General features: G+C 51.2%; 1 protein-coding gene across 1 annotated transcript; it reads left to right on the forward strand.

Moving 5' to 3' along the window:
* The first annotated feature begins 36 nt into the window (after positions 1-36).
* RPIA (ribose 5-phosphate isomerase A) lies at positions 37-17,130 on the forward strand. The gene is made up of 9 exons (XM_053941374.1): positions 37-280; positions 5,659-5,719; positions 7,742-7,797; positions 11,547-11,606; positions 12,464-12,528; positions 12,866-12,934; positions 13,419-13,560; positions 14,040-14,139; positions 15,939-17,130. The coding sequence occupies exons 1-9, from the start codon at positions 98-100 to the stop codon at positions 16,034-16,036; spliced, it is 834 nt and encodes a 277-aa protein (XP_053797349.1). The 5' UTR covers positions 37-97; the 3' UTR covers positions 16,037-17,130.
* The last annotated feature ends 252 nt before the right edge of the window (positions 17,131-17,382 follow it).

Consider the following 17,382-nt stretch of genomic DNA (forward strand, 5'->3'; position numbering starts at 1 on the left):
AGAGGAGGAGGAGGCGGAGGCGGAGGAGGAGAGGAGCCGGCACGGCCCAGGCCTGCAGCCCGTGAGGAAGAGCCCCCCGGGGGCGGGCCGCGCCGGCATGCGGCTCCCCGGCCGGCTCGCCCTGCTCCGGAGCACGCCCCTGGCTGCCCGGCCGCCAGGGAGGGTCCGAACGGGGCGGGCGGCGGCGCGGCGCGGCTTCTCCCGCGGGCGGCTTGGCGGCACGATGGCAGAGGAGGCCAAGAAACGGGCCGCCTTCGCCGCCGTGGACAAGCACGTCCAGGTGAGGCAGCCCGGGCTGCTGCGGGGCGCGGGGGGCTCGGAGCCCCGGGGCGCGGAGCGGCCGCGGGGTGCGCGGAGCCTCCGGGAGCACGGACGGACCCCGAGTGCACGGAGGGACTCCGGGCTGCAGGGACCCCCCCCAAAGCACAGAGTGGCTGCAGGGTGCTGGGGTCCCCCAATCCGTGCAGTGACCATGGAGTGCGCGGAGCGGCTCCAGGGTGACGGGACAAACTCTGGGTGCCGGGAACCCCCAGTACACGGAGCGGCTCCGGGGTGCCGGGACGGGATCTGGTGTGCCGGGACCCCCAGTACCCTGAGCGACCACGGGGTGCACGGAACTTCCCAGCACATGGAGAAGCTCTGGAGCGCACGGAGCCCCCAATACACAGATCCCGGAGTGCAGGGACAGGCTCCGGGGTGCCGGGACCCCCGAATGCACGAGGGACCACAGGGTGCGTGGAGGCCCCCAGTGCACGGACGGAGCTCAGAGTGCACGGAGCGATTCCGGGGTGCAGAGACCCCCCCTAATCCCCGGACTGAGCTCGGGGTGCAGAGATCCCCTAATGCACGGAGCGGCCACATGGTGCGCGGAGTCTCCAGAGGCGCGGACGGGTCCCGGGCTGCGTGGAGCGGCTCCGGGCGCAGGGACAGGCTCTGGGGTGCTGCGACTCTGAATGCACGAAGGGGCCGCGAGTTGCACGGAGTCCCCCGGTGCACGGAGCGACTCCGGGGTGTCAGGACTCCACAAAGCGCAGAGCGGCCGCGGGGCGCACGGATTTTTGCAGTGCATGGAGCGGCTCTGGTTTGCAGGGACAGGCTCTGGGGTGCCGGGACCCCCCAGTACACGGAGTGGCAGTGAAGTGCACGGAGCTTCCCAGTGCATGGACAGGCTGCGGGATGCACGGATCTGGGGTGCCGGGACTCCCCAAAGCACGAAGCGACCACAGGGAGTGCAGAGTCCCCCGGTGCACGGATGGACCTTGGGATGCATGAAGCGATTCTAGGGTGCAGGGACACCCCAAAGCACAGAGCAGCTACGGACTCTCCCAGAGCACGGATGCCCGTGGGTTCATGGAGATGCTCCGGTTGCAGGGACAGGCTTTGGGATGCTGGGACCCCATAAAACTTAGGGGTACACGGAGCCATCCAGTGCACTGCCAGACCCAGGGCTGTGTGAGGCAGCTCCGGGTGCAGGGACAGGGAGTGCCGGGACTCCCCAGTGTATGGAATGGCCATGGAATGAACTGAACTTCCCAGGGCATGAATGGGCTTCAGGTGGGCTTCAGGAATCCTGCTGTGCACAGAGCAGCCCCGAGGTTCATGGATGCAGTGGGGGCCACTGAGAACCCCCACCCCCCCAGAGCATGAACAGTCCTGGGTGTAAAGCATGACCCTGGGGTGCATGGATGGGTCTTCCTGAGTCTCTTTCTCCTTTGTTTTGGACTTCACTCCCTTTAGCTGAGGCAAAAGGAGAAGACTGCTTTTCCTTCCCCAGTGTGTGCCTCCCTAGCAGCAGCTTCATGCCTGATCCAGCTCAGCACTGTGTATGCTGAATTTGGGATAATGTTTTGCACCTCCAGACTTTGACTTGTACCGTCCTGTGAGCTGGGCTGTGGTGGGAGTTCAGGCTAATGCCATGTACTGCTTCTTTCTCCAAATCCAGGATGTGTTGCTGCTGCACCCCATTTGTGAGCACCCAAGCAAGGAGCAACAGTCCCTGACCAGGGGATTCTGTCTTGTCCTCTGCAGGGAGGGAAATGCAGCCAGGGGCTTGAGTCAGCCCCATGAATGTCAGGGCTGGAGCTGCCTGAAGTTTGGCACAGCCTGATTTGGAAGCTCAACGATCAACGGTTACAGTCACGCAGGAGTTTATCGCAGCGCTTGCTGTGCCAGCCCTTTCGCAATAGCAGTGGTGAAATCGGGGTGAGGAGTTGCTGCTAAGAATGTAGATATTAGCAGTTAGGGGAGAAAAAAAATCCCTTTTCCTTCCTGCTTCCCCCTCGCTGGGTTAGTGTTCTGAGGTTCAGATGGCTTCCCTTATGTCCCATGGAAGTTTTGTTCGTTCTGCAGCCCCATTCCTTTGAGCAGTCTGTACCTGTCTGAGAGCACAGCCACATGCTGTGTGAGACCCAGCCCCTTCCAGGCCAACACCATCAAAGGTGGTCAGTCTGTGAGATGGGGGAGCCTCTGGGCTCTGGTAGTTGCATAAAAATCCCCTTTCTTACCCAAGGCAAACCCAAAATTGTGCATTGAGGGGTTGTGCGAGGAAGGACTCGTCTCACAAGGCAGGGAGCCAAGACACCACTGTTGCTGTGAGGCATCATAAATAGGGGCTCCTTTGATTTGGGTTAAGACCAGTACTTTTGGGACTTTAATAGTGAAATAGCTGGCCTTTGTGCTGTTTTATGGCCAGGCAAACTGAGGATAATGTTTCTGGATGTGTCCCGACTAATTAAAGTTCAATGTCCGACTTGTGATGCCGGTTAGGTAAATTAGGCAATGTCTGTGTGCTTGTACAAGCTGGCTTCAAGAAATGATGGAGAAGGAGGTCAGAGTCACTGCCCAGGAGCTGGATGGTCTCAGCTGTCAGTTTGTGCTGGCAGGGGGCAGCTGCTGTTTGTAATGGATACGTTTGTGTTTCTTGTTAGAGCTCTCAGGAGGGAGCAATGTTATCTCTGAAAGCAAAGCTAAGGCTTCCCTTGCACAGCAGGGGTGTGTAGGAGACACCAGGATTTGGTTCTCCTGGACAAATCTCTCTTGCTTAACTGTGCCATAAATCTGTGGCACTGGGGGCTTGGGACTGGTACTGGATGAGGCTCCTCGCTTGGCATCCACCTTCACACCCATCCCTGCCTGGCCAGGACAGCAGCTCCTTGTGTGGCAGATATAAACCTGGGTGTGGGAGGGGGGATTAGGAGAGGATAACTTGTTTTTCTGTTTCTTTTTTTTTTTTTTTTTTTTTTTTTTTTAATTAAAGCTAGATTGGTGTGTTTACCCACAGCACTTGTCCCTGGGCAGCTGCAGGAGCAGAGTTGCCCAGTTCTGGAGTGGACACTGAGATGACCAGCCACTGAGATGACCAGCCTCAGAGACCGTGGACTGTGGGGCTGTGACAGCTTGGGGGAGTGGTGGCACAGGGTTGGGGCTTTAGAGCTCTAAGCTGCTTGGGGAGAGCTGGCTTTGCGTTTATACAACACCTCTGAGGGCGGGCCCTGCGAGCACCTCTGTTAGAAATGAAAATACAGCTACTGCCCTATGTCCTACTGCCCCAGAGAGGACTGAGCAAACTCTGGGCTTTGCTCTGTATTTATCTACTGCTTTTAAATGGAGCTTTTTGTTCTCTGGCCTTGGAAACTTTATGTGGGACTGGCCAGTGGCTGTGTGCTGCTGGTACTGCTCCATCTGTGTTGCCTTATTGGCTTCTGTAGTGCTGGGCAGTGTCTTTAGGCCCTTGGGTTGGCTGAGAAAATGCTGTGGTCGCTGCCCACTTCACCCATACTGGGGTCCTCAGCTGTGCTGTGGCTCAGTGCCTTGGTTTTGTTTGGTGGGCTTTTGGTAAACAACTTGAAATGTAATTTTTTTTTGCATGAGGTGCTGCTGTCAGTGCTCTGCTTCTCACCAATGTTTGCCCTGCCCTTGTTTTTAAAATGTTTCATGGTTGTTTTTGCCCCTGGTCTGGCTGGGGTTGGAGCTGAGGAGGGAGAGGTGGGAGTCATGGTAAGGCAGGGGCTGTGACATCAGTTTAGACTGATTCAAAGTGCTGCTTCACCTCTAATCACTGATAAATGGATGGGCTGGGACCCTTGTGTGCTCTTCCTGCTTCATTACAGTGGAGTTGCCCATGCTGAAGCTTTCCCCATCCCTTTAGGGTACCCAGCTGCTCCAAGAAGCTGTCCCACCCTACAGAAATGAGGGCAAAGAGAAGAAACTTCCTCTCCCTGGGTCAAAACAAGTCTTTTGGGAACACTGGTACTGCCCATGTCCTGCCAGCCTCTGCACAGCTTTGCTTGCCCCTTCCTTGGCTGGTCTTGCTTGGCTCTGCTGCTGGGTGGGTGACACGAGAGCCTCAGGAGCTGTTGGGTGTCTGCTGGCCACATTGCAGGTGTGCAGCAGTCACCTGTTGCTCTGGCCAGCTTTTGCAGAGTCACAGTGGTTTAGTGAGAGCTGAGCCTCTGGTTTTGGAGAACTTCTGTTTTCTTTAAGCTTTTAACTTGCAGAAGCAAGAAAAATGACTAAACCTAGGGGAGTGTGACCTGTCTTGAACTCCACCTTTCCAGGTAAACTTGCGTGACAGCAAGATTTTAGCTGGTTAAAGTGCTGCAGGTGTGGCTTTTTCCACAGCTGCTGAACTCTGGATTTGCTGCACATGAGGAAAGAGCTCCAGATCTATTGAATATCCAAGAGATAATGCACAACAGCTCTGTGCCTGCATCTCTGGTTGTCTTCACATCTTCCTCATTTGAAGTCTCTGTGGTGATGCTGGGCCTCTTTAAGTCAATTTAAGCTTTGGATCCCATCCAAAGAAGACAAAGTACACTGAAAATGGGAAGTGCAGAAGGCTGCAGGTCACTTACAGGGGGTGGGAAACCGAGTTGATAATAAACAGAGACTGACGTGGCAGAGAACATGTCTTGCAGAAGTAACACAAGTGCACCCATCCACCTCAGTCTGCATCACCTTTTAGAAGTGTATCTGTGTTACAGATGACAGGGCAGTGATCTTTCTTAAATCAGGCAATACACAGAGAAAGGCCAGAATGGAGCTGTGGTTAAAATTTCATCCTCTTCAGCACATGCTGCCAGGCTCACCCGCTTTCCAAGTTTTGCTGGACTCTCCTATAGGCAGCTTTACACTCTTGTTTTTGGAAGACATTTTTTATTATTCACAGGAACAGCTGCTGTGCTCTCTGCTTTGGCTCCTGGTGCATCTGTGCTGTTTACTAATGATATGGTTGGCAGCAAACGCAGCCTTTTACTGTGTGGCTTCCTTGGGAGATTTTATCTTGAGGTTGTTTCCCCTTCTTTCTCTGTGGTATTGTCTGAAATTCACAGCTTTCCAGCAGGAGAGCTTTCATGGAATGCCAGCAACCACCAGTGAGTGTGCATTGAACACCCTGAGATCGGACTGTGCTGGTAATTAGCAAGCACATGTCCTTTAATGAGAGGGAGAGTTGATTAAAATCCCTTGGCCACAGACCATGGCTGTGCCCTCGCTGGCACAGTGTGTTCCCTCCCTTGCGTGCAGAGTGCTGAGATGCTGTATTCACGTGCATCCCTGGACAAGGCTCCTCTTGCATGTGTTTATAATGCCAGGTTTACTGGGGAAGTGGAGTCTGGAGCCTCCAGTAACAGCATTCCTCTGTCTCTCTTTGATTTGCAGAACAATCAAGTTCTTGGGATCGGAAGCGGATCTACGATTGTACATGCAGTGCAACGATTAGGTAGGATGGTCCCCTTCCTGTCCCTCCCACCACAAAAAGTCCCATTTTCCATCTGCCCCAACTACTTGAAAAATCCCCTGTGTGCTGACTTAGAGCTGATGCCTTGGGTCTGTTCACTGGCTGCTGTGTCCTGCTTGAAGCTGAAGGTTAAAACTGGGCATTGGGCTCCAAATTTATAGCCTGAGAGTCCTGAGGAGGTAATGATTTGCCACCTGTTCCTGACAGCCAGGAAAAGCTCTCCACTGGCACCCACCACAAACTGGAGCTGGGCTCCTTGGTCTGGATCCAGCTTTGCCAGCTCTGCCCAGTGCTGACTTGCTGTGTGGCTCGGGGCCATGCAGCTGCTCTGCTTCCTTTAACCCGTTTGCCTGTGGCTCATTCTGCTCCCCACATCCACATGATTCACACTGAGGGCCCTGCTGAGGTGTAATGAAAATGAGGAATGTGAAATCCTGCTGCATTTTATTTATGTACCCCGCAGCCACGTTTACCTACTTGCTCCAGGTGCAGGATTTTGCTCAGGGATTTATTCAGAAAATTTCAGTAAAATATTCAAGTGAGGCAAATGCATTTTTGCAGAGTGAGTGTGAGGGTAATTACTGTCATGGCTCATTACAGAGGGTGCAGAGGTTTAAAGTTCCTTTGCAGGGCAGTCTCAGCCCTGCTTGTGGAGGTGCTGAACTTTGGATGTCCTTGGATGCAGAGCAGAGCAGCTGTGGGGGCCATGGGAGTGCAGCATCAGCCCTGTTGTTCTTGGGGATCTTGCTTGGATACAGAAGGGGAACCACAGAATCATTAAGGTTGGAAAACACCTCCAAGATCCTCAAACCCTACACAGCACCACTGTGTTCTCCACCCAGCCATACTCCCAAGTGTTAAATCTACACTTCCAGATATGAAGATTCCACCACTTCCCTGGGCAGCACAGTTCAGTGTGTCCCACCTGGGTGACTCTGCCTATCTGAGGAGTCCCGTGGTGACCTCCAGCTCCCTTGGGCAGAGCTGTCCTGCAGCCCAGAGCAGGCTGAGTTCTGAGCACAGCTCAGCCCTTCACTGTGCAGGGACACAGCAGGGCTGGGGCTGCCCCTTGTCACCCGTTTTCCCACTCTGTGTGTGATGCACTTCATTGTCTAGGAGCTGCTGTTCAGCCTTCTGGGCTTGGCTCAGTACAGCAAGCACTCCCTCCTTGAGCACAGAATCAGACTAAATAAATGGCTATTGTATTTGAAGAGGAGTGGCTGTTCCAGGCTGCAAATTCTGGCTTTTCACGTCTCCTGATTGCTTTAGAACTGGGATGTGGCTTGTAACAACATCCAGCCTCATGTAGTGCATGTTCAATTCTTCCAGCAGCAGCATTACCTTGGAGCATGTAGCTCGTGTGCTTGCTCTGGTGCACGAGCTCTTGCTGGCTCTTTGGCTGTTGGCTTGTGCCTGAGTATTATAATTACTAAAATAACATTTTATCCATAATGATATCTTAGTAATAGATTTTAGTCATTTGAGGTTAGCCTGGGGGAGGAAATATTTCCTTCCATTTAATGGAATACTGTACTTTATTAGTTCTTTTCCTGCTATATATTTAAATGTTCTATAATAAATTAATGTGATGTCCCCAGGGCAACAAGCCAGCAAACCTTTCAGACAGCTGCTGGAGCTCTGTGTTTACATGGAGAGCAGCAAAAACCTGTCTAATGGAGTGAGAGAGGGGATGGGGCCGATTTCCCAGGTGAGGATTTGCTGATGGGGCTCCTCTGCTGCTGGAGACATAAAGGTTAATGGCTCATGGTGGCTTGGGCTGGGCCAGAGTGGGTGTTTAAACATTTCTGGCTGTTGAAACTGAGCCTGAGCCCATGGAGGGGGGCACCTGTTTGCTTTTTGAGCGTGACTGAGTTATTTGCAAGCCAAGCAAGTAATTGCAATGAATCAGAGGGGCTGTGCTAAACTGAGGTTTCTTAAAGAGAAAGTTGCTGTGTTTTTGCTTTGTGCAATGAACAAACCAAGGCTTCTGCTTTTTGCCTGCAGCTGAGAGAGTTAAGGAGGAGAACCTGACAATTGTCTGCATCCCTACATCCTTTCAGGTGAGTGCTTTCCTCCTTTGCTTCCTGCCAGTCCAAACACTCCTGCAGGGGATCTCCCCCTGGGCTGTGGGAGGCCACCCTGCCTCTCTCTGGTTCACAGTGGTGTGAATGAACCAGTGAAAGCAGTCCTGGTGCAGCCTACAGAAAGACCTCACAAAGAAGGTGATGGTGCTGTGTTACCCTGACCTGAGCTCAGGGCTGGGAGGTGTATTTGGAGCCAGTGTGGTAAGGCTGGTTGTGTCAGGGTTGGTGTGTGGCTTCCTCTGGATCCCACTTGCAGGAAAATGCTGCTTTGTGATGAACCAGGGTGGTAGTGCAAAGCTCACTGGAGACACTTTGTCTCCTTTGAGTCTGTGTCAGCCCTGACAGCTGTAAAGAATAATAGTAAGCTCTTGTGTTTTCAGCAGGAACTTCAAAAGCATCAGCTGGATTTGATAAAAAATTGCAGAAGAGGAATTCGCTTAACCTCTTATTTGCTGTGCAGCCTTTGCAGGAATTGGTTCATAGCAAGCTAGATGTTGAGAGGGCGGGAGGGAGAATCTGGCTTGGTGGTGGAATACAGATCTGCTGGGGAAGCCTCTGAGCATCTCCCTTGCCTTTGTCAACTGGCTTTGATCTCTTTGCCTCCGTTCCCTGAGATGGAAACCTCCTTTTGGGCAGGTGACACGGTGGGGACAACCCGAAGGGTCTTCAAGGCTGGGTGGCAATACCCCAGTCAAGGAATTGGGCATGTGTCCTTCTCATGGTCCTGGGGACTGTACTTTTGTCACAGCCTTGTCACCATGAGGGCAGTGTGGCAGGCGGGGCAGAGCCTGTCCTGTGAGGTGTTCAGGGACTGGCTGGATACAGCCCTGAGCAACCTGGCAGCTGACCCTGCTTTGACCTGCAGGTTGGATGGAGAGAGACCAACCTGAATTATTCTAAAAGCTTAGGAAAACCTAACATCCTCTTACCCTGCAGTTGTTTAGGTGTGGGGGTGACAGGGCTCTCGTTTCCCAGCTGTTGGAAACAACTGGGGTATAGTGCAAGGTGCTGCAAAGGCCAGAAAGTGGGAAAAAAAAAAATTCCAATATTGGTACTTCTGTTGATTATATAGACTGTGGTGAGAGTCTGTCTTTGATCTGTCTCAAATGATTCCCACCCCAAAATGCTATGTCCCCTTTGAATCTAGGAGAAGCGTTCTGAGTTCAGTCATTAGTTCTTAAGGAAAATTGTGATGAAGCTCTTGTAGTGAGCATAGGCTGGAGCCTGTCCTGCCTTGAAATGTTGTCATTGTTCATTTAACACCACCGAGTTTCTTACCAGTAAAACAAAAAGTTGCTGTTAAAGGGAAGAGAGAGATTGTACACCTGCAGGAGCCAAAATTCCCAACATGGGGCTGCCTTGTATCTCTTGCAGTCCCTTAGACCTCAACCAATTCCGAGTGGAGCGTTGCCAGGTCAGCAAAACAGCATTTTATTTTCACTATGTACAGGTGTAGATGGCTGCCTGAGGTCACTGGCAAGGAAGAGTTGGTTTCAGTGGGCTTTTATACTCCTCCCTTCCCTGTTGTCAGGTCATTAATCCATCACCATCAGTAAAGCTAGAGCAGGGTAAGTATCTGTCCCTGGCGTTTGCGTTGTCTCTTCTCACCGGGACGTGTGCGAGAGCACGGAGTGGGACTGCTCTGTCAAGTGCTGTGCAGTTCCCACCACTTTTCCCTCAGTTCTGGGAACTCTGCTTTTGATTCCCACTGCTCCCATTGCCTTGCAAGCAGAGCCTGGAGACAGCCAAGCCACCTCGTTGCCACACCGCTGACTCTAAGCCTGTTCAGGGTCTGGCCTGCATGTGCAGCACAGTGTTTTTCAATGCTTTGAGTTTCCCAGATTCCTGAAATCTCCTTTTGTGGGCACCATGTGATGAATGCCAACCCACTGGTTTTTATTCCTATAATTGGTGGGAGTCCTTAGGGTACCACAGCCCATGGGTTTTAAAACTGCATGCTATGAAATGCCATGATAAACTATTCAAATCTTACCTTGTTGCCAGGAGTGCCACCTGCTAATTCTAATGTTTTTGGGATGCCAGTGCCTGTGACTGATGCACTTTGTTAGTGTTAGTGGGTAGAATTCAGGGGAATCAGCTGATCCAGGCTGTTGCACTGGGGTTTCTTGGTCTAGCTGCAGCATGGTAGCACGTTTGGACTCGAGCAGAGTCTGTGCAAGGAGGGAATCTCACTCAAATCATGATTTGTAACATAGAAAATTCAACCAGTTAGAGAGTCTGCAGATGACACCAAGTTGGGTGGGAGTGTCGATCTGCAGGAGGGCAGGAAGGTTCTGCAGGGGATCTGGACAGGCTGGATGGGTGGATGGACCAAGGCCAAGGGTCTGAGGTTCAGCAAGGCCAAGTGCTGGGTCTGCACTTTGGCCACAACCTCCTGCAGATCTGCAGGCTGGGGGCAGAGTGGCTGGAAAGAGGCCCAGCAGAAAAGGCCCTGGGGGTGCTGGGAACACGAACCATTGTGTGCCCTGGTGGCCAAGGAGGCCAGGGGCACCTGGCCTGTGGCAGCAGGACCAGGGCAGGGATTGTCCTCTCTACTGGGCAGTGGTGAGGCCACACCTTGAATCCTGTGTTCAGTTTTGTGCCTCATGACAAGAAGGGCACTGAGGGGCTGGAGTGTGTCCAGAGAAGGGAGTGGAGCTGGGGAGGGGTCTGGAGCATAGTTGTGATGAGGAGCAGCTGAGGGGCTGGAGAAAAGGAATCTTCTCACTCTCCACAACTCCCTGACAGGAGGGGCAGCCACGTTGGGGTTGGTCTCTTCTCCCAAGAAACAAATAACAGGACAAGAGGAAATGGCCCCAAGTTGTGCCAGGAGAGGTTTAGATTGGATATTAGGGAAAATTTCTTCACTGAGAAGGTGGTCAAGCACTGAACAGGCTGCCCAGGCAGTGGTGCAGTCACCATCCCTGGAGGGATGTAAAAGCCATGTACATGTGACTCTTGGGGACATGGTTTAGCAGTGGCCTGGGCAGTGCTGGATTAAGGGCTGGACTTGATGTTAGTAAACCTGGCTAAACAATTCTGGAATTCCCTGTTCAAGCTGAGCGACTGAGCCAAGGGCAGCTCTGGGTACCCTGATTTGTGTTGCCACTAGAGGGAAACAGCCACTGCAGGAGACCTAGATCAGAGCCACCAAGCAGCTGTTTCAGCAGCTTCCACACTTTTCCCATGAGTTGTGCATTTGCTATTTACTTTTTAGCTTATTTCCAATGTGAAAAATACTTTCTCTGTTAGTTCCACATTGCTGTGGTGTAAATATTTAATTTTCTTGGTCCCATTTTTCAGCAGAAGGAGATGAGAAGGGCTGGATGGGTGTAAGGGAGAATGATGTCCAAGCTGAAACAACATAGGATTTAAAAATTCCGTATCTGCTTTAGTGCTTAGATACAAGTGATTCCCACCAAGCTGTTGAGGCCTCCTGCTATTTAGTATGGAGACACCCAAACCCAGAAGTTCTGTTGTACCACCTGAGCATTTTAGTTCAAATCAGCAGCAGGATTTTCTTTTGATTAAACTGCTCTGGTGTGGAAACATCATTTTCTCCTTGCTGTGTGTTCCTGCTGCAGCCTCTCCACGAGCTCAGAGTGGAGCAGTGGAGCTCTCCCAGGGAGGCTCCATCCTTGCTGCAGCCAGGGAAGGACACCAAGAATCTGTTTTCCTTTCCTGGCACTGGTGTAAATGGTGTTTGTTGTCTTCTTGGTGCACAGGCTCGTCAGCTGATCCTGCAGAATGGCTTAACACTGAGTGACTTGGACCGAAATCCAGAGGTAAGTGGGACCACAGAGGTGAGACCTCACCTGATTTTCCTCTCACCTGGTCGTTCAGAAAGCATCCAGGCTCCTTAGTCCTGCCTTGAGGTTGAGTTTGAGCAGCCATGCTGCAGAACTTGAGTTGGGACAACAGGAAACAGCCTCAAATTATGCCACAGGAGGTTCAGATTGCCTGTTAGGAAAAATTTCTGCACTGAATGGTTGGTCAAGTACTGGAACAGGCTGCCCAGGGCAGTGGTGGAATCAGCATCCCTGGAAATGTTCAAAAAACATGTAGATTTGATGCTTAGGGACATGGTTTCGTGGGGACCTGGCAGGGTTTGTTGAATGGCTGGACTCAATGATCTTAAAGGTCTTTTCTAACCTTGATGGTTCTATGATTTGAACAGGTTTAGTGTATTTTTCCCCCAAGTTCTTTCTTAGTTCTTGTCCCTTTAGATAGCAAGAAGGCTGCTGGATTGTGTTGTCTCCAGCTGCTTGGGCATCTCTTCCAAGATGAGGCTTGAGACAGGGATGTTGCTGAACTGTCAAAGATTTTTCCTGGGAAAGTCTTGCATGCTGCTCCTTAAACAACACCAGAGGCTAAAGAGATGTGCCTTGCAGGCCAGTAGTTGGTTTGGGTTTCTCTTCCTCTCACATGCCTCTGGCTGTTAGAGGGGCTTGGGTGGTCTCAGGGTGTCCTTGGCTGGCCCATCAGACACTTGTCTCTGGTCAGGCTGGCACCAAGGTGGTCCCAGCTCTGGTGACGTTTGTGACTGCTGCTTGGGACACTCCAGCCCCGGAGCTGCACCAGGAGCAGGGCCTGGGTGCTGCACAGGAGGGGTTTGCACATCCATTTTCTCCTCTTCCCACAGCTTGATGTTGCCATCGATGGAGCTGATGAGGTGGACTCTGATCTCAACCTTATCAAAGGTGGCGGGTGAGCCTTGCTGTCCATCTGTCTGTCTGTCTGTCTGTCTGTCGCAGTGCTGGTGCTGGGGGCACTGTGTGGCTGTGGGTGTCTCTGGGCTGGGCTGGAGGGGAGCCTGTGCAGGGCTGTGTGTGCACCCACAGTGGGAGATGGCTCCTGGCCAAGGCTGCCAGGGACAAGGGGCACAAAGTGAGGGGTGGAGATAATGAGTGTAAGGTGGGGGGCAATGGTAACTCCAAAACCAGCAAGAACATATTAGAGGGGACTGGATTTCAAGGCCATTAGGCACAGTGAGGAGCAGTCTGATGTTTTCTGTTTGTTTTTTTTTTTTTTTTCTCCCTTGCAGTGGCTGCTTGACACAGGAGAAGATAGTTGCAGGATTTGCAAAGTGCTTCATTGTTATTGCTGATTACAGGTGAAGATATTACTGTTCATAATACCTTTCTCCTCCATGGGAGGTTTCAGATGGTGCTGTGTTGGGCCATTATTGTCATTCCAATGGTTACAGGAGAGCAGGAATGGGTGGAAATGAGCCTGGCTCTCAGTATTTCAGCAATTCAATTTATCTTTTTTTCTTAATTTTCAACTCAGCAGGCCTGCTTGGGAGTCAGCAGAGCTTGTGGGGAAGTGGCAGTTCTGCTCTCTGAGCTCAGTGATTGTCAGCATGGGATAAATTTTCCAGCCATGGGGCTGTGGAAAAAACAACTCCCGTTCTGCTTGTCCAAAGCATGTCAAAACCGGGCTTTTGAGTGGATAGAGCATTGTGCATTAAACTGGCTCTTGCTGACCCTGTGTCCTCCTGAGCCTTGTGCCTGAGGGGTTTGCCAAGGGCCTGGTGATGTTAATGGTGTCAGCAGTGTAATGTCCAGCACTAATCCCACCTCAATCTGTGCCCTCAGGAAAAAATCTGACAGCCTGGGGGAGCAGTGGAAGAAGGGAGTTCCTATCGAGGTCATCCCCATGGCTTATGTCCCTGTCACCAGAGCCCTGACCAAAAAATTCGGCGGTGTCGTGGAGCTGCGGATGGCTGTTAACAAAGCAGTGAGTGTCCCTGTCAGCCCTGCTTCCCCAGGGGATCCACCTGAACGTGGGCAAAAGGAGGACTAGAGGTCTGGCCCTTCATCTGGTGAAATCTGGACTTTCAGTCCCACAAGTGACATCTTGTGTAATTCCTCCTTATTACACTTTGGTTACTGGATCGTGTATTCATGTGTTCAGGCTGCTCATTGAAAGCCTCTCTGGCTAAGTCTGCTAAAGAAGCATCCTGCAGCAGGGAGCAGAGGGATTGCCAGCCTGGGTCTGACCTGCTGCTCTGGGGCTGTTGGGGGGCTGCAGGGCAGTCAGAGAGGGTCTCGAGCTGGTGATGGTTTCACTGACAGGTTTATTGTGGGGATGGCCCAAATTGACTTGAATGATGACTCTAAACCACTGCAGAGGGGACAGCTGGTCCCAGTGGGGGCTGTGACAATCCCTGGCTGGGAGCAGGAGGCTCATGCCATGACAACTGTGTTTGCTTCCAGGGCCCTGTGGTGACAGACAATGGGAACTTCATCCTGGACTGGAAGTTTGACAAGGTTCACGAGTGGCGTGAAGTGAACACCGCTATCAAAATGATACCAGGTGATGTCTGTGATTTTTTTAAAAACCACAAAAGCTGGCTGAGGCTTGGTGTGTGATAAGTAACCTGGACTGTGGTATCTCTTGGATATCAGGAAATGTGTGTGTGTGTGTGTGTATTTGCTGCCCTCCTGCAGATCCCTGCATTTGTTTCTACTCAAGAGAGCAGTCAGCTCAGTTGGTACAATTGTGCCCATGGGGCTTTTCTCACACGGTGGTGAAAACCTGGAGTGATATTGGTTGATGTTGACACTGTTTCCCATTAGCACAGCAATGCTGTCCTCTTCCTTACTCTCCTTGTGCCCATTGAGGGAGGGACTTTAGAGGAAACACCGGTGCACTCTGGAGGGAGGGTTTGCACTGTGCTATGGTATTTTCCAAGAGCTGCTTCCAGTTCTGCATCCCATTCCCATTGGGAAACCCTCCCTGCTGGCCTTGCTGTGAGGATGAAGTGTACTCAAGCTCTTGCTGGGCTCGAGCAGCAGTGGCTGAGTGCTCTGTTTGCAAACAAAACAGCCTCTTTGCAAGGACTCCTGCCTTGCATGAGAGCTGCTGCCCAGCCAAGAGCTGCCTCTGGACCATCCAGGTCTGCCCAGGGGCACTGGCACTCTCTGAACTTCAGGGAAGCTGCAGGGAAGCAGCATCTGGATGTCTGGATGTCTTGGCAAAGCTTGTCCCTGCAGTCCTGCCTTCACACAGCTGCCTTCACTGACTGCTCGTGTGTTGCCAGAACGTGCAGGAACAGATTGGGATCTTGTTGCACAAATGTCAACATCCCATGCACAACATCCCATCCAATGCACAAAGCAGCCATATATTGTCCTGGCTCCACAACTGAAACACCATGCCAGGCACAGGCTCTAGTCAGTGGTTTTGCTTCTCTCAGTAGTGCTTATCACAGAATCACAGAATTGTTGGGGTTGGAAGGGCTCTCTGGTGTCCTGGTGCAGTGCTCCATATCCCAATCCAGTTGCTGCCCTTGGCTGTACAAATCTCTGTATCATTAGAGCTGTGTCTGTGTAAGAGGCAGACAGTGCCTGGTTGCTCTGCACAGCAGGAGCTTCTTCCCTGCATTTCTTGTTGTTTGAGAAAGGAATAGTAAATAATGGGACCTGTTTTCTGCTCAGAAATGGACCTGCTAAGGGAAGTGGATGAGCCTAAATGTGTGGCTGTTAAAGCCTAAATGCAGTGCTGGGAGAAGGGTTTTGGCCACCTTGTGCTTGTGGTAGCCCTTGTCTCCATTTCTCTCCACCTTCCTGGCCTCTGGCTGTGCCTCAGTGATCTCTGTGAAGTTAGGAGCACCCCATAATTAAATGCAATCAAAAGTACATTTACAAATGGGTTACAAATTGCAGAGGTAGCACCAGAGCTGCCAAGTCTTAACATTTGAACAAGCGTTAGCCAGGTGATCTCTTACAGGGAAGTCTTTCAGGTGAGTTTGAAGGCAAAGGGAGTGACCTCCACTCCTGTGGGTGTGTGCAGCTTCCTCTTGCTCCCATGGGTCATCAGATAGCAGAAAATGCTTTTCTCGTGGTTGTGTTGGTGCAGCAGTGGTGGCTGGGGCAGCATGAATGTCGGGGGAGCTTTGGGAGTGGTTCCTCAGTCTCTGGAGAGTTTTTGCTGGAAGTGGCTGCGTGGAAAAGACTTCCCAGAAGCTCCCAGTGTGGCTGGTCCAGGTTGGACACTTCTCCAAACCTCTGATGGAGGCAGTGGTGCTTTGGAACGAGCAAACCCGCGGGCAGAGCAGAGGACGCGAGCGCAGGGGCGGCTCTGGCAGTAACCAGCGACCTCTCGTTCCGCAGGCGTGGTGGAGACGGGGCTGTTCATCGACATGGCCGAGGTGGTGTATTTTGGGATGGAGGACGGATCCGTCAGCGTGCGGGAGAAGCAGCCCTGCTGACAGGGCCCTGCCCGGGGACTCGGCTGTCCTGCCCGTGCCAACCCGACGTTTTGCCTTAAGGAGCAGCGGCTGTCGCAGGAGACCCGTGGGAAAGCCCATCAGGATCCGCTGACGTGTTACTGAATGTCTTTTTTTTAAAAAAACCAACCAAACAAAAAATAGATTCTATTTATATATATATATATTTTTACTTTACAGGAATGACGTCTTTTTTTAATGAGTCGTTTCAATGAATTGCTTTAACATTTTTATTTTCTTTTCTAAGAAATACTTACCAAAACATTACTCCCTGGTTTTGTGTTTGGAGGGTTTTTTTTTTTTTGTTGTTGTTGTTTTTTTTCAAAGAGAACTTGAACCCTTCTGGTTGCTCATAGCACTTAATGATGGAGGTCAGAAATACAATCCTAATGCATCATTCCTAACTATCCTGTCTGGGAGGGTGATGTATGTAACAGGAGCACATCCAGTTGGGACCTGCTGATGCCTTATTTGGAACCTTTTTGGTTCAGTATTTTATGCCTCTTATTTTTCTATACCACTGTTTTTTAATATTCAGGATGTCTGGTTGTCCTCTGTGCACAGGACAATTCTCTGAGCCTAGGGTGGTCTCTACATCCCCCTCTCTGGGAAACTAATAAGGGCCTTTTCTGGGTTTCTGTATGGAGGAGGCATTCATCCTTTGAGCCAAACTCTGCTCTCGTTTAATTCAGTACCTCTGATTAAAGTCTGTCCTGTAGCTGGAGATGTTTGGGACTTTGTCCTTGTAGACCAAGAGCAGAACTGGGTGCTTGATGAAGCTTACAGGAGCATATTTTAGGAGCTTAGGGCATCATGAAATAGTGTTCAGTGGCAAATGATTTGGTTTGGAATGAAGGTTAATTACAACCCCTCGCAGCTGGTTGATTTGTGGAAGGATAGAGCAGAACGCACAGGAAAACAGAGTCTTCCTGCCTAAATTTTTCACGTGTAGCAGGAGGGAGACACTCGTTCAGTATCTCATTTTTGGTGTATAGGTGCTTTGCATGGTTCTGATGTCGAAATGCAAGCCCTCTCTTTGTGTTTTAGACTATGAAATAAAGAGCTGTTATACCAGACTTGGTGGTAATTTTTGTTCTCAAAATAACTTATTTTGTGGATAATGAAGGTAGATCATGGTCAGACCAACTTCTGCTAACTTCCCCCTTGCAAGAATCACTTACCCTGGCCAAATCCACCCCTCTGCATTTGATTTCTTTTTGCTTAAGGTAAATGAATTATTTAAAATGCACCAAATTATCTGGTCAGCACTTATTATCTGCAGTACTTTCCTCAGCAGACACTCTACAGTTTGCACATCTAAAACCTGT

Source organism: Vidua chalybeata, chromosome 4 (genome assembly GCF_026979565.1).
Source record: "Vidua chalybeata isolate OUT-0048 chromosome 4, bVidCha1 merged haplotype, whole genome shotgun sequence".
NCBI classification, from domain to species: domain Eukaryota; kingdom Metazoa; phylum Chordata; class Aves; order Passeriformes; family Viduidae; genus Vidua; species Vidua chalybeata.

Bases quoted from the DNA above. Each gene is read 5' to 3' on its own strand.
- RPIA (XM_053941374.1), top strand. From the start codon at position 98: ATGCGGCTCCCCGGCCGGCTCGCCCTGCTCCGGAGCACGCCCCTGGCT. The intron at 7,798-11,546 runs GTGAGTGCTTTC...CTTGGTGCACAG, and splicing joins GCATCCCTACATCCTTTCAG to GCTCGTCAGCTGATCCTGCA. The intron at 12,935-13,418 runs GTGAAGATATTA...CTGTGCCCTCAG, and splicing joins ATTGTTATTGCTGATTACAG to GAAAAAATCTGACAGCCTGG.